This window comes from Rhinolophus hipposideros (assembly GCF_964194185.1).
Source record: "Rhinolophus hipposideros genome assembly, chromosome: 26".
Taxonomy (NCBI): domain Eukaryota; kingdom Metazoa; phylum Chordata; class Mammalia; order Chiroptera; family Rhinolophidae; genus Rhinolophus; species Rhinolophus hipposideros.
Window position 1 is genome coordinate 13,729,943 of NC_138072.1, and position 20,850 is coordinate 13,750,792.

Consider the following 20,850-nt stretch of genomic DNA (forward strand, 5'->3'; position numbering starts at 1 on the left):
ATATATATATATATATTTTTTAGTACTACATTAGTGACATTCAAAACTTTACATGAATAATTTTCTATAAAATCCTAAAGAAGTTCTTTCAGCATGGGAAAGATTTTCTTTCTCCATTAGTATTAAACAGAAACAATGAACAGTTAAAAATATATTTACTTAAGAAAGACTACATAAAGGTAAACAGGACAGTAATTTAGATTTCCCCTAAAACTGTCTTCTTTAAATAGTACAATTTATGCTAACTAAAAAAGTTTGCATAGAATCAGAACGAAACCAATTTGTAGTTAAAGAATGCACATCTGAAAATGGTAAGAAATCTGAAATAATCAAGAGAATTTTTTATTACATTTAGAAATTAGATTTAATATAATCCAATAAAGTATAAACCTTGTTTTGAAAATATTATATTCAGCATATATTTCCAAACACAAACACAGTAAGATTGATAAATGTAACCTTCGCTAAGTATTTCCAACCACCCCATCTATTATTAAAGCCGCATGCACAATATCTACAGTAATAACATAAAAAAGACCACTGGCATACATATAAAATGTCTACCAAGCGAATTAGATCATTCCAAAGAAGATAAACAAGTTGGAAAATTTTCAACAATTATATTTTAAGATTAAACTTTAAAAACTCTGTCTTAGCAATGTTTTTCAATGACTTCCACAAAGTATTAAATAAACATGCCAAGTCTTCACGTTTTAACCTTCAGTTCCTTTAACTCATATTTAAAGGGGTGAGGGGGAGAAGGCAAATATAAAAACTTACAAGAAAAACCTGAGAAATTATCTCTTCTCTGACAGCAAAGAAACTGCCACGGTCCATGACCAATCATTTTGGCAAAAAGTCATCTGACAATTGTCAGAATGCAGGTAAACCATTGCTACTGCGTAAGACAAAATATTTTCAACTCAAGACTCCCAATCTTGTCACAGTTTAAACTATTATTCACCATTATTGCACTTTAAGCATCTTCTTTCTACCGACTTTTACTTCTTACCATTACACAAAATACTGATCTAAATTCTGATACGGTTGCTTGAATTCTACTGCAGTTTGCATTTCCCCAGGATACTAAATTATTCATTCCATCATAAGCTTATGGCTAACAGCACTTCCTGCTCAGTATTGATGCTATTAACCCCCCCTCCTTTTTTTTTCACTCAGTCAGGGGAGGAGGGCGGAAGGTGGAAAAGAACATTCCTTGTCCAGATTGAGTACATTCAGCATTATGGTGATTACAGCTTTAGGACCTTACTAGCATCCATAGTCCACATATCTTACATTTTACTGATGAAAGGACCTTTCTCTTTCAGTTAGCCATATTAAAATAGGGTTAGAGCTGAGAGAAATTAGGATGGGCCCTAAAGAAAAGCATGAATTGAGGAAGTTTGTGTATCAAAAAAGGTAAAATTTAACACCAGTATTAGACTTAAGGGAGAAGAAAAATGGCCATCTCTATCAGCTAGTCTGACCTTAAAATAGCCTTGTCATGGTGGTTCATTTATTTCTCATGTAGTCGGTAAAACTGCTCTTCTTTAGGCTTCCCCCTTGCCTTTTAACATCCTTTTCCATTAGGTATTTTGTATGAGCAGAGAAATGCAGAAACCTTGAGTTTAGTATATTAGTAGCAGAAGATGACCGGCTGTTTAGATTTGGTTGGCATTACTCTATTTTATTGCTATATACATAGAATTACCATAGTAGACCCTTAGCACTCATGTTTTTAACATTAGAGGGCTCCACGATTAGCAGTTCATCCCATGGCAATTTGTAATGGGGACGGTGCCCATCTCAGCATTTTTTCTGAGGATGAAATGAGATAATGTTTGCTCAAAGCTGGTTTTACTTTGATTTGCGCCACATCAGCATGCAAATTAGCAATGTTCACACTTTTGACCATCAATAAGGTCCCCAGGTATCACCCTCACGATGGCAAAGTTCTACTATACACATTTTTGAGAGGAAATGCAAGCAAATGTGTCTTTGTTCTCCGGTATCTAGAGCAGACAGGAGGAAGATACTGCAGTCGTATGGTTACCCGCATTCAAAAAAAACAGGTTCTAGGGAATGTAAATTGGTACAGCCACTGTGGAAACTAGTATGGAGGTTTCCCAAAAAAATTAGAGATAGAACTGCCACATGATCCAGCAATCCCACTTCTGGGATGTCCAAAGGAAATGAAAGCAGGGTATCGAAGAAATGTCTGTGCCCCCATGTTCACTGCAGCATTCTTCACAATAATCAAGATACGGAAACAACCTAAGTGTCTGTCAACAGATGAATGGATAAAGAAGATGCAGTGTACACACACACACACACACACACACACACACACACTCAAAATATGGAATATTATTCAGTCTTAAGAAAGAAGGAAATCCTGCCATTGAAACAACATAGATGGACCTTGAGAGCATGATGCTAACTGAAATAAAGCAACGGAGAAAGACAAAGACTGCATGGTATCGCTTGTATGTGGAATCTAAAAAAGCCAAACTCAGAAACAGAAAGTAGAAAGTGGTGGCCAGAGATTGGGGGGTGAGGGAAATAGAGACGTTAGTAAAAAAGGTACAAACTTTGGATTTCAGGTAAAACATGGCGACTACAGTTGATTTAACACTGTATCGTATAATTGAAATTTGCTAAGAGGGTAGATCTTAAATGTCCTCACCAAAAAAGGAAAGAAAAATTAAATATGTGAGGGGATAAATTCATTTTATTCCCTTATAAGCAAATATGAAAATGATTGCTAACGGGTGATAAATTGCTGGTAATTATTAGGCTTGACTGGCAACAATCTCCGTATGCTTCTCACTCTGGCATCTGTTTTGGAAGCCATTTATTTTCAGTTGTGGGATAAACTGACTCTGCTTCCCGCTAAAGAAACTCAGAGTGAAGCAGAAGTTGAGGGGCCTATAATTTACCAACCCTGTTCTAGCCTAACACTGCTAAAGGCAAGAGGAGCTCGCGTCCCACATTCATTTCTCGGCTTCTTCCTGAGCACAGATCAAGCAAGACCTGTCTATCAAATCACACCCCGCCCCCCACCTTGTTACTAAGGGCTTCATGAAGTACAAGCTCAGAGAAAACACCACATCCAGGTAGAATGCCACTTTAACAAACCTGAGTAGCTTATTCCTGGAATGCTAAGCTAACTCTAACCAGTGCTGCTAACTATTCATTACACGAACCAGAAATCTAGGACCCTCTTCCCCACTTCCTTCTCTTTTATTACTACTGTTGAACCAATTTCCAAGTCCTATTAACGCAACCTCCTCGTTTCTCTCTCTAAACCCCCGTGCCAGTGTTCGTGTTCATGACGTCTTATTCAGACTAGTGGTTTTCAAAACGGGATACATGTATCCCAGAACGCACAACATCCATTGGGGTGGGAACCAGAATAGTAACACTTCTATTTCTGTTCAATATTTTGCTCATCCTTTTTACATTTCTATTCTTTGATGGTGTTTAATGTATATGCATATACATTATACTACATATATGTGTGCATATACATAAAGTGTGTATATAGTATATACAACATAGGGATATATTAGGTGAGGTGGTAAATGCATTTTATTAGGGGATAAGCTCAAAAAGTAAGAGACCACCATGCTAGACTATTACAACAGCATCGTCTAATCAAGCTGTCCATTTTGACCTTGGCACCTCTCCCCTTCCCCACAGTAGCCAGTGATACTTGAACAACTTAACCAGATCAGAGCATTGCCCTTAGTAAATAAAGTCCTTTCAATGGTTTCCCACTGCTCTTAACATCAAAATCCAGATCTCCCTCCTCATAATGTGACCACTTCTAATATCATCCAATTCATACTCTGTTGCTCTCTGGGCTCCAGGTACACCTGGGCTCTAGGTACACTGGTCTTTCCGTTTTTCAAATGTGCTATATTCTCCTCCTTCTGCAAGGCCTTCTAGACACGCACATGCCTTCTGATAACTCTTCGCCTGCTCAGCTGGTATGCTTCCTTTTGCACTAATTAGAGCTTTCTAGAAGTCAACACTCAATTGGAGTTACTATTAGCCCCCACAGAACTAAGATAATTATTTCTCCCTCCTTCACTAGGAATTCTTATTTCCTACTTCAAGCTTTTTATTTTGTTCCTATTAGCCGCCTCAAGAAATTTGAAAAGATAATAAGCATAAATATAAAATTAAATAATATCAATTTTTCTAAAAAATATGAAGAATCAGTCTGAAGACTTCAGAAAAGAGTTTTAGTACAATATTAAAATTAGGCAAAGTGGTCCAAACTCGTAAGAGAAATAGAATTAAGAGACAAAAAAATATGAAGTTTCTAAGGTAATACTCTTGGGTGTGGGGAAGAAAAATGAAGGCTGGGGAAGAAAAATGAAGGCTGGGAAATTCTGGGCAAAAAAACAGCCTGGGAACTAAGAAAATAAACTCCAGAGAGTTCACAAATTGGTCAAGCATTCATCTCTATTTTTGTTTCATTTCACATAGAAAACAACTACACAATTCTGCTTTACACAATGTACGACGTTTCAAAACGGTTAATTTTTTCAAACTAAAGAATCTGAGAAAGATTTGCTTTTAATCTCTTTATTTAAAAAAAAGTTAAGATTTAGTCATTACTTTCACTGTACACCATACTCATACAACTTCAAAACAAGAAAACCAATTGTTAAAACAAGAATGTCAACTGTTGAAACTTAGAAAGCATACTCAGATACATGAATGTATGCTTTTTATTAATGATTTAGTTTTCAAACTGTCGTGCATGATACGTGCTACCAGCTGTATGAACCTTGAAAACATTGGGCAAAGTAAAAGAAGCCAGTCACAAAAGATGGCATATTGCACGATTCCATTTCCAAGAACTGTCCAGAATAGGCAAATCTATAGAGACTGAAAGTAGATGAGTGGTTGCCAGGAACTGGGAGCTACGGAGGAATTGGGAGTGGTGACCCAGGATGGGGGTGGTGATGATGGCTTAAGGGCATAGGGCTTCTTTTTGGTATGACGAAAATGTTCTAAAATTATTGTGGTAACTGCACAACCCTGTGAATATACTAAAAACCACTAACTTGTACACTTTAAATGGGTAAAAAGCATGGTATGTGACAAAACACCCAATAAAGCTGTCAAGGGGGGAAAAAGTTCTGTGCTGTGTTCTTCATTTCAGAATTGTTTACAACACAAAGTTGAATAACATCTCAATGCCTATCACTTTATGGAAATATTTGGAAATATGGAAATATGGAAAATATTAAGGAGAACTGACTCTGGGTGGTGAACACACAATGGGATTTATAGATGATGTAATACAGAATTGTACACCTGAAATCTATGTAATTTTACTAACAATTGTCACCCCAATAAATTTCTTTTTAAAAAGAAAGAAAATATTAAAGGTGATTACCTCTGGAGTGGTGGGATTTCATGTATTTTTACTTCCTTCTGTAAGCTTTTCTATACTGCTTAAAATTTTATATTAAGCACATGACTTTTTAATCAGAAAATAAAAAGTATTCTCACTTGAAAAACAAAACGCTGTGCTGGAAATTAGAGTTCTTGTCAAGCGGAGCTCTAAATGGCTCTAGTTTCTGGTGAGAGAATTAGAAGTGAAGAACGAAGGCAGTGCCTCCATAGTGTCTGGAAAGACTGCAGAGCGGGGACCCCAATAACCTTTCCAAACACTAGAGCTGATCCGGGAAGGCTCAGGGAAGTTCCTCTGCCATCAGGCTGTTTTCAGCAGGAATCAAAACCAAAGGCATTTCTTCGGTCACGAGTCTGAACACACACCCACTCAGGATGGTTTGTCGAAAACCAGGGCTGTATAGTTAAGCCAGGACAGCTGTCTGCTTCTCCGTGGGGTCCCCAAAGCCCTTGCCTTTCTCCTTCTCTGCACATTCATGAAACTTTATCAGTGAGACCAAGAAGCAACTTCTGCGTAAAACAACAAACACCTACATGACAGAGATGTCCAAATTTACTTTTTGAAATTCAAAAATATATAAAATTTTATAATAAAATAGTTTTTAAAAACTTTTGTTGACTACATTAAAAACCAAATAAACTGGGCTTGTTTACCTCACCTGGAATTTATTAAATAGAATTACATATAAGTCAAGTTATTGGTGTGGGCAGTCAGCAAGGACAGAAAAATAAGCTTGTTCTATAAACAAACAATCATTAGCCTGAGTCTCTGAAATGTAATTACATCCTTAACAATAGGTGTATCTTTATTTTACTACTCTTTAAAGAATATATTGTCTCATAGTAAGTAGGCCATGAATTTGGTATGCCCGTTCAAACATGGTGGGTTACTGTTTAGATGAAACATCAGTATATTCAGACAAAGAAAATCAAAAGGGCCGTCAGCTATGTTGCCCAACTTATAAAAATCAAGGAAACTTTAAATTGGGATTGTCATGTTCCCACTCTTAAGACTCCATAAATGTTACTCAACAAAGCAACTTTTTTTTTCCAGGAAAACTGTGCATAAAATACTTACTGCCATATTGTAAATGATATTTTTAGTATCTCAGTTCAATCTGTAAGCTTATTTTATTCTAGTGTCTTCATGAGACATTTTCCACATTCCATCTTAAATCTTTTACTACTCACCCTCTAAAAATAAAAGATGTAAGATCAGCAGCAATTCACCGTTATTTAAAAACAAAACAAAACAGGGGGAGAAGAAAAAAGAAAACTTCACTATGAGCAAGAGCCCAGAAGGAAACACAGTACATTAGGTTGGTGCAAGAGGAATTGCGGTTTTTTGCAATTATTAACCTTTTAAACCACAATTACTTTTGCACCAACCTAATAAAACCCCAATACCAACTGGTAGAGCCTAACGTTTTTCCAATTTGTTGTGTGACTGCTGAATTATTACTTTATATCATCTATTTGGAGTCAGCTGTCTGTCTCACTAGACTTCAAGGTGCTCAAAGCTGGTGTCTGTGTCATAGTCACCTTCCTATTAATAGCCAGCAGGACAGTGTTTGGCACATAGGTAACTGAGCATTTTTTTAGCTATATTAGAGTTTTATAGAATTGATGTGACTTAGAACTCATTAAAGGTATGTTATGTGCTAGCTGTATTCAAAGTACCTTTACATATGTCAATCCATCTAAATAACGCAAATGGAGAGGAAATAAATACGAGCATGAGTGAATCTGTATTATCATTTTGTAATAAAGGAGCAGGAGAAATATATGAAACCAGAAATATTTAAACAAAAGTTAGGAAAATAAAATTGTCTTGTTCAAAAAGCAATCTTTATGTGGATGGATAAGTAGGGGGTCCCTACATAGCCAAATTCAGTAGACTATAAAGAAATAACCCAGAAAATCTATACCCAAAGTTTTTAATGGACTGTAAAACGGGGACCCCACAAGCTTCCAGGAAAAAATAATGAACTCTTTAAAAAGCCAAAAAAGAGGCCTGGTCCACAGCCAATTCCCAGAGTGAAGAAATTCAGGTGAAGGCAAGTTCTTTCCCCGGCTTACGACCAAGAACCATTAGGAGAAGGCACAGGGCACGGAGCCATGTTAATGTGGGGAGTACTTTTCACTGGGGGGGGTGTCTTTTAAAGGCAATCTGGCTGTATTGCCCTAGCCACCATCTTCTGCCACATTTGTTTGGAAGCCGCTGCAGGGATCATACTGTCACTATTCGCAAGAAAACCAAATGCACAAGAAATACGGGTGAAACGTTTTAAATAACACTACTTCAAATTCACATTTTAATGAAAAAAGGGTAAGTTTTCGCAGAGAAGTAATTGCGGGGCTAACTGACAATGCGGAAATATCACAGAGTCCTTCAAACCTAGCTCTTGTCTGGGATGTGATACTTAAAACTAAACACGTACTATCCAAACAGGTGAAAGTACCTACGTAAGAGGGAAAAGAGATAACTCAAGCTGATTTACCCAAAGAATAGTATCCCTTTGGGGCAGTAAAATAGTTATTGGCTTCCTAAGGAAAAAATTCTAGACACTCAAATATCTGTTCATTTAAAGAATACTATAAATTACTATTATTGCATTAAATACACTTGAGAGCTGTTTATATATCATAACGTGCTCCAGTTTGTAAGATTATATGCAACATTAAAAATATGTATGTAAGTCTTCTGGCCTTCAGCAGAGAGACACTTTGAACAATTGGATCTTTATATGCAAAGAAAATCTGTTAAGAAGTGTCGCTGTATTAGCATCATCACTAACTTTGGTTCTGCCAAACTTACTCTACAGTCCAGAAATGCATTTCAAGTGTTTTGGGAAAAAGTACATCCCATCGTGGTGAAAGAAGGAAGAGACGGTGCAAAGACCTTCATGTAAGGGAGAGTGTGTTTACTTAATACAGAGTCAAGAAGAGTCCACTCGTGAAGGAACTAAGGGTCACGTAACGTTAAGGAATCTGTACTTGATTCTAAGAACGACAGAAAGCCATCGCAAGACTGTCTGGTACACACAACAGTAGGTATGCGCTCCACTCCCAGAAGGCTGATCCCAAGTATTATCTGCAGAAGAGACTAAAGACCCATTTCCTGGGAATCCAATGTCACTCATCTAGTCATTATCTTCAAACGGGGGGTGTACGCTTCTAAGGTTTAAAGACAAATTTAAATCCACGGGACTAGTGATTCTAAACCTGAATAAGTAATTTTGTCTTCAGTACAGTACGACCAGTAAAGCTCGGGACAGTATTTGCACAGAGAACTCCTTGATAAAAATGTGTTTCTTCCTACCTGACGGGCACTGTCACAGCCACACACCCCGAAGATTTTCCAGAAAACAGAAGTCATTTGTTTTCTAGCACGACTCTTCTCAAAAATGACAAAAAACCACAGAAAGAGCAGGTCTATCTCCTAAAAATTTTACCTTTACCTGAGTAGTATGCTATTTTTGCTTATTTCACGTCCTAATTTCCACTCTGTGCCATTGATGGTGCTTATCTCCTGCCGATGTTTCTGACCATGTCTTATAGTCTCTACATAATTAACAGACCCTGAAGGTCAACAATTTTGATGGACTCATTTCTGCTTCTCTCATAGCATGTAACATAGTACCTTATTAGGAGTACAAAGAATTCAGTCCACTGTGGCTTTTCTTTTAGATTATGAGACCATCTACCTCTTAGGCATTTTTTTATGGATATATGAAACGTCACAATACTCTTTACAAACATAAAATAACTGATTTCAAACATACCACTATTAAACACCATCTTCAAAAGTTTGCTTAGCAATTTCCCCTCTGGCCTCGACCACGTAAAACAGGGATGGCCTGTTCATTCAGAGGCCCTGCCCCAGGGTACGCATGCTCCTTGCTAAATACAAGCATGGACACTGCAATGGTCCACCATCACACTTACAGATGGATAAAAGCATGTCCAGAACCAAACTGTCAAAACTGTGGAGCAGGTTTGCCTGCCACTGTGTGTTGTGACTGGTCCCACCAGAGAGGACGTGGTCCCTGTAGTTCATGTCTCATCATCGATGCACAACAAGATAGATTCTGCTTTATTAACGCTTCTCCTCCCTGCCCTCTGCATCCGTCTTGCAAAACTTAGACTCACATCCAGCAAACGTTTCCCTCATTTACAGGCAACAAATACGATTAAAATTCGGGAATACAAGCAAAGTAATTATATACAAATTACTATTCTCATGCAGGAAAACATGGAAGTAATCATGGAGGACATCCTCAGATCACTGCAGTACCGTTAATTAAATTTCAAGCTTATTGTAAAACAAGCCGGAAGAGAACTGAAGGCGCCAGCAAGACCCGTGCCAGACAACACAGTGTGAGATACCCCACTGCCAGCGATGCAGAGACAAGAGTGAGAGGCAGGCACAATAAATAGAATCTGTCTGACAACAAACTTCAGGCTAAAATTACTTCCTATAAGATTTATCAGAAAAATCACGTCTTTTTCTGTTAGTCATTTAATCATTTCCACTTTGGAGCAGGACAAGATATCCTAAGTCCCACACTAGAAAACTAAAGCCATGCTCATGAAAAACCCAATATTAAACTCGAGATATGGTCAAGCTAAAGCTGCTTTCCCAAACACTAGTGATCAGGAACTTAAAAATCATGGAAGTAAATATGTTTACGTTTGTTTATTATAAATAATAACAAATACCCAAATGGGGTATGCCTAGAATCAAATTTGTTATGTACGGCCCAATATCCTCATTCTCTTCCTCTCCATCTCTGGGTACCATCTCCATCAGTGGCCAAATGACACGTCTCATTCTCCCCTTCCGGGCCTGTCCATCGCATCTCACTGACGTAGTGGAGAAAGATAACTACACAACTAGATCTGGTATGAATGCCAGTTACGCCACTGTCTAGCTGTGGACCCTTGAGCCAGGCCAGTGTCCTTCTGTAAGCCCCAATCTCGTCGCTGAAACAAAGATACTACCAATATTGCAGGGTTGTCACAAAGATTATCAGTAATATATGTGCCCACGTAGGACCTGGCACACAGACAGTACCCAATAAACAGATCTCACGATTCCTGCCTTAGAACTGCTTTAAAGCCTACATGAGGACATGAGTAGAAGGCCTAGAACAATGCTGTGACAGGTAGAGTGGCACTAAAAAAAAGTGTCGCATCCTCTTCTCTCCGTTCCTTTCCTCTCTATACTGTCATTTCAGGCCACATCTTTCTTACCGATGCCATCACAACGCTGTCCCTACACTGATCTCCATGTTTGTAACCACACGCTCACCAATCCATTACATTTATTCCAAAGCACAAACCTGATTACATCAAACATTTACTTAACACCCTGCACTGACTCTGTACCAGGCGTCACAATAGGCGTACTCCTCAGGAAGTATGCACGGCCCTTCCCAACCTTTCCAGTCTTGTGTCAGGATTTTCTTCCCCCCACCCCGCCCCCATATATATTCTCATGTCCAAGCCACTACATAGCCTATCCATTGTTTCCTAATTGCTCCATGCTCTCATGCCTCCAAGCCTTTCCAGAATATTCTCTCACTCATGAGGCCAACTCATTCTTCAAAATAGAGCTCAGGCATCATCTCTTCAGAAATGTCCTTGAGCTTGGAAGTTTCCTTGGTATTCCAAAAGCCTTTCTGCACACTTCACTCACGAAAGTTCGCAAACTGTGTGCCAATTTTGCCAACCTTGCAGCTCCGGCCCAACTGTGAACTCCCAGAAGGCAAGGAACAGATCTTATCACGTTAACATTATTCCCAGCGCCTGGCATTATACCTATGCTCAAAACATATGTGATTTCTTTTTGCTAGAACCTTAATATTGCGCTCATGAAAACTGGCAGTCTAGAAAATAAAAGTGTCACTACAAACATAAAAGAATTTCTAGAAACTTTTTGAGATTTCTTTAAATCCAATTAATTACAAAGCATCTCAAAAAGATGAAAAAATGCTGAGATAAAATTCATACAAATGCTCATAGTAGACGGTATATCAGGCCAAATTATCAGCAAAAAAAAAATGAATGGAATCTCTATATTTATATTTTTGTGTAAAATCTAAAGAAAATTTCAAACCTGAGGATGTCTTTGACGATGTTCCCATTTTCAACAGATATTTAAAAAAAAAAAAAAATCTAGCAGAAGCAGCCTTAGTTAATAGCAAAGTATTTTAACGTTTTCCTCTTACAAAGGTATATTTAATATTGGTTGAGTAGAACAAAAACAGTAGAATAATCTTACTGGCTATGGATATGATTTTCCTTTTAAAAAATGAATTTAAAAAGTTATTTCCTATTTTCAAATGACTTAAACCTTTTTCAAAATGAAACAGATTGTGCAAATTTACCTCCACCAATCATTACAACGACTGACTTTATAGTTTATATAATCCATAACTATTATCTGCAAAACTGCTATCATGTTTCCCCCAAAATAAGACCTAGCCAGACCATCAGCTCTAATGCGTCTTCTGGAGCAAAAATTAATATAAGACCCAGTATGATATGATATGATATGACATGACATGATATGACATGATATTATACCCGGTATTATATTATAGTAAAATAAGACCCGGTATTATATTATAGTAAAATAAGACCGGTCTTACATTAATTTTTGCTCCAAAAGACGCATTAGAGCTGGTGGTCTGGCTAGGTCTTATTTTCAAGGAAAAATGGTATAAATGTACTTGATAATACAGAATTCCAAAGTATCAGTCTGGGTAACGCATTTTGAATGTACTTGTTTAAAATTGAATCCATTTCCATTAGACAACAGAAAAAGGAAATAAACTGAAGCATTTGGTAGAAAAGAACACTATTTCAACTCTTTTTCTAAAATGTTATAACATGTGATTTGTGTTTTATCCAAATATAACTCACTGTATTTAGCACCTCCTGTACTTTCGAGTATATTAGATAATTGCACACCAAGTTAAAAACAAAATAAAGGAAAACATTTCTGCCACCCACCTTTTTTCATAAGAAATGGAAATATTAAACACATACAGAGCACTTTGTATAAAGTTCAGCATGACAAGCCCCAAAGAAAGCTATTTTTTTCTTAATTTAAAAAATTTGTTTGAGGATTTAAAGAACTTGAAGGGCAAGGGAGGAAGGGAGAATTGTGTAATTATTGGTTTTAGTTAAAAAAAAATAAAAGATTAGTAATTTCCAAATCCTGCTCTGGGGAAGCAGCCTCAGTAATGATGGGCTCCCTCCCCCCCACCCTCCTACTGCACTAAATAGGAAAGTTCCTTTTTTTTTTTTGCTTGTTTGTGCACTGAATTTCTGAAAAAGATTTTGTTTGAACAAAGGTGTCCATGACTTTAAAAAGTCTGAAAATCACTAAGAAGGATTAACCAATATCCAATGGATAATATTGACATTAACACCTAATAAAACAATAAACTGAAGTAGTCAATATGGAATAACGGTTTTAAGAAGTGGTAAAATGTTAAGAAGTAGGAAAGCCTAGTTATCTGTGGTTGCTTTACCTTTATGAATAAAGGTTGCTTTACCTTTCTGTTGCTTCTGATCAAAGATTTATTGGGTATGTTTTTATTTAGGGAGGAGACACGTAGGTTAAGTTTTTACAACTTGGTTTTGGCAGAAGGACAATGGATGGTTTTAGCAAGGACCTGGCTGTGAACCCAAAACAAACAGCTGAGGAAGGGGGAGACATGTCAAGATGAGAACAGATATTATTGGGCATGTTTGTTTAGGTGGCTGGGAGGAGGCCCACAAAATAATCCTGGGATGGGGTACCTATCCTCCTTTGGTGGAGACTGACTGAAAAATTACATCCTTTCCCAAGAACACTTCTGATTCTTTTTTTTTTTTGAACACTTCTGATTCTTAGCGTCTACTTCCTCCTGTGTCTCCACTTCCAAGCCAGTTAATGCCATCAAAAATCAGAAATTAACATTTGCAGTAATTTATGAAAATAGTCATTTTCTACATAAATTAGACTGTTAGAAAAGTCCACCTTTTTATATACTTTGTTTTTTCTGATGAAAAAGCTACAGAACCAAAAGCCTTTTTGGCAATGACTTTGGGCCATGACGCAAGGAGATAGAAGGCTAGGATGAATCTTCTTCCACCTTCCTCTCTTCCCTCAGCCCATGGTATTAGGAGATTGTGACAGAGCAGAGAATAAAGTTTCAAAATCATCTAAGAACAATCTATTACATTTCTTTGCCTTTCCTAAATGCTTGTGTAGCTAGTGAGATGATGGGTGCTTTTTGCCATTTGTCAGACTTTCTATAATGTGGAAATTACTTTACAACAGAGAATATAATTGAGTCTCTCCAAATTAAGACTCATTAATTTCAAAAGATCAAGATCAGGAGAAAAAAATTAGCATCGGCATTTTGAAAGCCAACTGTATGACTACACAGTGATAAAAATAATCCTTACCACTTGGTTAAAAAAAAAAATGATGACAAGATGAACAACAATAATTTTAACTACTTTAAATTAGTAACGTTTAGTTCCTAACATCTTTTAGACACTCTTTTGAAGGTTTAGAAATTAAAATGCTAGTTTGTTCCAAACATGGGGAAACCAAATATTACTGTCATACACATACTGTCTAAACTTTTGTCCTTTAATTATTTTATTATGTAGTCAACCAATTTAATAAGATCTTAAGAACCATAATTCTAGTTTCTTTCCTATGGTAAAAACTATGGTAACAGAAAAGCAATTCTATACCTACAACAGAAGGCCAATAAAATACTGGTGCCTAACAGACAAGTACACTCAGACAATCTACATCCAAGACTATATACATATGTGTGTGTGTGTATATATATATATATATATATATATATATATATATATATATATATATATACACATATATACAGTCTTTCCTTGGCTCCTTTCTGGACATACTGACAAACGAGGAGACGTTCCAGTGGTTTATTTTCTCAAAATAGGTAAGCTATGAGAGCTATGTACAAACTGTTTATAGAGATATTAATTTCCTCAAAGGAGATCTAATGTAAACCATCTATAAGCATAATACCATGGTTTCCAGCAAGATTCCAAAACGACTTCTTGCTCTGAAATTTGTATTTGAAAAAGACTAACACATGGGCTAGATGTTTCAATCCCTTTTAGAATAAGGCAAGAAATACATGAAATTTATTGTATCTACAACAGGTTTTGAAATTCTACATCTTCAACAAAATATCCGATTTTAATTTGACTATATGTTCCTCCTCTTAAAATATATAAATTGTTTATAGCACATTTATATCATTATGATCACTACTAAATATACAACAAAGGCAAGCATAATCACATTTGTATTGTTTTATACATGACACTTCTTTTCTGACTAAAATCTATCTCCCCAAAGAGAGAGCAATACATTGGTATATTTCTTTTCTATTTTTTAAACAAAAACAAAAACAGAACTCAGCTCTGACACATATACAGACTTAAATCCTAGGTCTTTTAAAAATGAATTATTTCTACATGCAGGGTCAAACCACCATGCAGTGTCGGGGAGATGCAATTCCTAGCTTACACCACCTGAGGGCACTCCTAAAATCCTGAAACAACTTAGAATCCAATTTTTATATTTACTACGACGAAGGACACGTAGTCCTACTTGAAGTTCAAGGGCTCAGTAGTGGCTTTAAAAACATATTCCAGAAAACACGTGTTTCTTCCTTCAAACTGAAATCATGATAAAGGTGCATACTTTCTATCCATTGCATATTCTCTGGGCCTGTATCCTTGTTGAGGTTCTAAAGCAGGATGAACGTAACCAAGTAACTTCAAATGAGAGCATTCAAAAATTACTAACTAACCAATCTCACGTGATTATCCTTCTAGACTACAGGTTTATCATCAACAAAAAAGGTTCATGTTTCTGTAGAGAACAGAAATTCAAGAATGACTTCAAATACATACATGATTTAAAAGTGGGTCAGAAAAGGTTTGCCATACATATGGCACTTCAGTTCAAGGAAACGAGTCAGCCATGGGCACCTTACCTGTCTCCTGGGAATTCAACACTTCCAAGGCATGCATCATGGCACTTGCAAAGACATTGGCATCCTCTTTGCTGCCAAAGTTGAGACCATACACCTGTCTAGCATCCCGCCATTGGTGGAAGGTCTGTGTAGCTTGATTGTACTTCAACCCTTTAGGAATGGCACAATTTATCACGACCTAAAAGACAGTAATTCTTTATAAAATCGACGTACTAACTGGCAAAATCAACAAAGTCAACAAACCCTGATTGGACAGATATTTACTCATTCACACCTGCTCTGAACATCGTTGGCAAAAAATTGGTTAAACCAATTATCTAGGGTACAGTCTGCAGAAATAATAAGTCTGATGAAAGTTAAGCTGTCTGATGGGTACAAAGGTCTGGCCTTAAAACAGTAAATCAGCTAAACAAAAGAAAATCTATATCCCTCATTAAATATTGAAGTTCACTGAAGTATTATAAAGTTCATTGAAGTATTATAAAGTCACAAAGTATATAATATATATGCATGTATATCGGTGAACATTCCCATGTAGTCAAAACCCTGATCAAGAAATAGGATGTGCTTCTTAACCCTTCCTAGCTCCCAAAAGGTACTAGCCACACTTCTAACATCGTACATCAATTTTGTAGGTTTGGAGATTTTATGTACATGGAGTTCCATAATAAGGACGTATTATAATGTATCTGCCCTTTCCCCTCAAAAGTGTTTATTCCATGCAGTTGTGGTTTCTTCTTTTTCGTTGCTCTATGGTATTCCATTGTATAAATCGTTTACTTATCCATTCTCCCATTAATGGACATTTGAATTATTTGCAGTTGGAGGATATTAAAAATTGCCAGCTTATGAACATCCTACTAAATGTCTTTTTTTGGACGCATGAGCACACATTTCTGTTGGGCGTATATCCAGGAATGCAATTGTCACAGGCCATACAAAGAGAGTTTTCAACGTTAGTAGAAAACTCCAAGTAGCTTTCCAAATTAGTTCTATCAATTTTTCACTTCCACAGCAGAATATAAACAGGTTGCATGCACAACTACACATTCAATCCAACATTACAGTCTGTATCATTGGTCTTTATTTTAACAATTCTGATGGGTATGAATGCTGTACCAGTCTTGTTCTAGTTTGCATTTTCCTGATTACTAATAAGATTCAGTATTTTTTCATGTTTTAATGGCTATGTAGATATCTTCGTTTACGAATAACTGCTCAACTGAAATCACTTGCCCATTTTTCTACCAGGTCGTCCATCTTTTTTTTTATTATTATTGCTTTGTGAGAGTCCTTTATATATTCTGGATATAATCCTATTGTTGGTTATCTGTGTTGTAAATATCGTCTCCGTTTTTGCGGCTTGCCTTTTCACTCTCTTAATGGTGTCTTTCGATGAACAGAGTTCTTCACTTTTATTCATTCCAAATTCAATCCAAATCAGCAATCTTTGCCTTCACAGTTAATGTTTTTGTAACCTGTTTAAGAAATGTTTCTCAATCCCAAGGTCATGAAAATATTATCCCAGATTATTTTACAAAAGCTTTATTGTTATAACTTTCATACTCACATCTCCAATCCAACTGGAATTGATTTATGCCTGTGGTGTGAAATAAGATTCAAGTTTCCTCTTTGTTCCAATATGACTGTCCAATTGATCCAGTCCTATCTATTAACTGTGCTGCAGGTTTACCTTTTCCATAACTCAAGTGTCTGAATGGCTCTATTTTGTTCTACTGGTCAATATGCTTGTCTTTGAGCCAGTGTTACAGTGTCTTTATTATTGTGGCTTTACATTAAGTCTTTATAGCCACCAGAGTATGTCCACCTACTTTGTTCTTCAGTAGTGCTTTGATTATTCTCAGTGCTTTGTGTGTGGTGACAATTTTATACTCGGATTATCAATTTTGTGTTATTGATCCAAACCTCCAGTCTCTGCTTTTAACTGGAGTGTTCATTTACATTTAATGTAAATTATATATAAATGTGGGTCTAAATCTACCATACCTTCTTTATTATTATCCCCTCTATTAGCTTACTAGTTAAACTTTTTCACTGTTTTAGTGGTTGCCCGAGATGACATCAGGCATCTCAAACTTATCAAAGACAAATAAAAACTATTATTTTTACCTTTTCCTCAACAATACAAGGACTTTACAAATACTTTATCTCCAATAGTATCCCCCATTTCCCATGCCTGTCTCAGAACTCCTTTGCTATTTTTATTGGTTATTTTAATTCTACGTATATTTTAAACCATAAAACACTATCACTATACACAGTCGATGGCCTTCTAAGATGAGTGTTTATGCTTTCTTTTGCTTTTTATTCTTCTGTCTCTTCAATCTTCTGCTGGGACCATTTTTGATCTTGAAATTTTTCTCTCAACGACGCAGTTCTCCCGGTGATGAATTCTCTCCATTTTTTCTTAGTCTGAAAACAACGTTACTTCTTCATTTTTGAAGGATATTTTTATTAGGTGTGAAATTTTAAGGAGTCATTTATTTTCTTATAGTACTTTGAAGTCCACTGCCTTCTAGTTCTTGTTATTTCTATTGAAAAGTCACCTGACAAACTGTTGTCACTTCTTTAAAATCATCTTATTTTCACTGACTGCTCTCAAAGTTTTACCCTGTATTTTGTTTACAGTGATTTTTTTATTATGATGGGTTTATATATGGCTTTCTTGGTATTTACGCCACTTAAAGTTTACAGCATTTCTAACTTGATGTTTTCATCACTTTTAAAAATTCTTGTTCATTATCTCTTTGATTATTTTTCTGCCCCATTCTCTCCTCTCCTCTGGGAATGATTACACATACGTTATATACTTTTTTACTGTATTGTCCATGTCTTTAAGCCTTTTATGTACCTACATTTTCTCTCTCAGAATATCTTAGCTTCAGTCTGAATATTCTTTTCTGACCTATATTCCAGTTTACTCATTCTTTTTTAGCTGTTTCTAGTTTGTAAAACCCATCACTGAGTTAACAGCAGTTATTCTATTTTTTAATTCTAAAATTTCCATTTAGTTCTTTTTTCAAGAATCTAGTCCTCTGCTGAAATTCTCAGTCTTTTATTTCCTTGAATATACTGAGCATGGTTATTTTAAAGTCAATTTCTGATAGCTCTATTAACTAGATTCCTGTTGTCTCCCTGTATGCCTGGGTATTTTGATTGAGTGCCAGACATTGTGTATGGACCATTATATGGACATTTTTGAGGCCTACAATGATGTTATATTTTTCCAGGAAAAATTTACATTTGCTTCTGGCAAACAGCTAAGAAAACTAACAATCTCGACTCACTTTAATAGAAAAGTGACCAAAATTAGAGACTGGGTTTCAGTTCCTATAAAGGCCAGACTAATTCTGAGTCAAACTTCTTCCAGGGAATTGGGGTTTCTGGGTCCCAAGTCATGACCTGGGGGATTGCCAAGACAACACTCCTTCATTGGCAGGCTCTAACTTCCCATTTTTGTCCTACTTGTCCCATGAGTCTCCCCAAAATCTGCTCAGCTTCTCAGTCTCCTCTTTCAAAACTCACACACGCCTCCAGTAAAGAGAGGTCCCAAAGCTGGGTTTACTTCTCTAGTTCTTTCTTCTTTCAGATCATAACTGAAACAACTCACTGTCCTTCTTTACTCACATGCTTAACAAACATTCAAATAAATGGTGGGTGATTTTTTTAATGGCTCTTTACAACAAAAAGATTAAATGTTGTTTAATAAATTATAATAACATGTTTCCATTGAGCAAAGACTTAAAATCATTAAGAAATGTAGCAAGGTACTCTGGAATAAGAGAAAACCAATTTTTTTTATTAGATATATCTGTAGGTACATTATCGTTTTTGTTAAAGTGGTATCTTTATAAAATTATATTTTCTAATTGTTTATTGCTAGTTATACAAAAATGCCACTGGCTTTTATGTACTGATCTTGTATCTAGCAACCTTGCTGAACAATCTTATTCTATTATTTTATCTGCAGATACTCTTGGGATTTTTTATGTAGACAATTACATCACGAGTGAATAAAATCAGCTACGTTTCTTTCTTTTCAATCCTTCTAGTTTCTTCATCTTCATATCACTAGGTTACCTCCTCTGCAATGCTAATTGAAAGTGATTAAAGCTGAAATCCTCAACTTATTCCTGAGTTTGACAGATATCCTCCCAACATCATACTGTCCTGTAAGATGTCTGCTGTATGTTTATATTACTCATCCTTATCAACTTAAGAAAATTTTTATGCCAAACATGCTGAAAATTTTATGCACAGATTTTACTTTTATCAAATGCTTTTCCTGAATTTCTTGTTTCTTGTAGTTTTCTCCTGGTAAACTACATTACTAGGTTATCTAACGTTAAACTATCCTTACATTACTGAGATAAAAAGAGATAAACCCCATTTGGTCAGAGGTGATCTTTTTTTTTTTTCATGTACTCTGCCGCATTTGGCCTGCTAATATCTTATTGAGGACTTCTATATCTCTGTCAATGTCCACAACTGAGACTGGCTTATAATTTTCCTCTCTCAAACTGTTCTGGTTTTAGATATCAAAATTATACTAGCCTCATAAAGTACTATTCTTTAAAACAGTTTGCATAAAAAGATTTTTAGATTTTGTTTATAAATACTCTGAACTCCCCTCCATTTTTTAAAATTTGGTGATAGATTATTAACTATTGATATATTTTATGATTGTAGGTCTATGTTTTTCTACTTTCTGCTAGCTTACGTAAATTATATTTGTCTACAAAATGGCTTATTGATCGGCATAAAGCCATTCATGTTACCTTATAGTAATTTATTGCCTTACTATAACTAATAGCAATATTCTTCCAATGCTAACACTGTTTATTTGCAACTATTTTTCTTTGATTCTGCCGATTTATCTATTCAGCAGGGCAAGCTTTTGTGTTAATAATTTCTACTTATTTTTATTTAATTAAGTTCTTCTTTTATTTTTAGAATTTCCTTCTGCTCTCTTTGGGTTAAGCTCATTATATGCCCTTAAGATGTGTCCATCTAAGGACAGCTTAGATGTCCCACAGATTTCTCTAAGTAATACCTTGTCACTCAGGTCTAAGTATTTTCTTATTTTCTAATCTTCATAATGAGTTCCAACTTAGTGTCATGAATTATTTAGAAGTGTTTTCTAATTTCCAAATATTTTAAGAACACTCCATCTGTCAAAAGCTAAAAGCAATAGGATAGTTGCCTTCTCTCTCTCTCTCTCTCTCTCTCTCTCTCTCTCTCTCTTTTTGATTAAAGTTTATTGGGGTGTTTACTTCTCTTAATAAAAATTTCAGTGTTTCATATGGACATTCCCAGACTTGTACAGGATTCTGGCTAG

The 20,850-nt window shown here is 36.0% G+C and overlaps 1 protein-coding gene across 10 annotated transcripts in view; it reads right to left on the reverse strand.

The window, feature by feature from the left end:
* The window catches only part of ENAH (ENAH actin regulator), a 111,904-nt gene that overhangs the window by 39,396 nt on the left and 51,658 nt on the right, over positions 1–20,850 (reverse strand). For all 10 annotated transcript variants that reach the window (XM_081039468.1, XM_081039464.1, XM_081039462.1 and 7 more), the window contains exon 3: positions 15,492–15,669. In XM_081039468.1, coding sequence (XP_080895594.1) covers positions 15,492–15,669 — 178 coding nt within the window. The remainder of the gene's footprint in view (positions 1–15,491; positions 15,670–20,850) is intronic.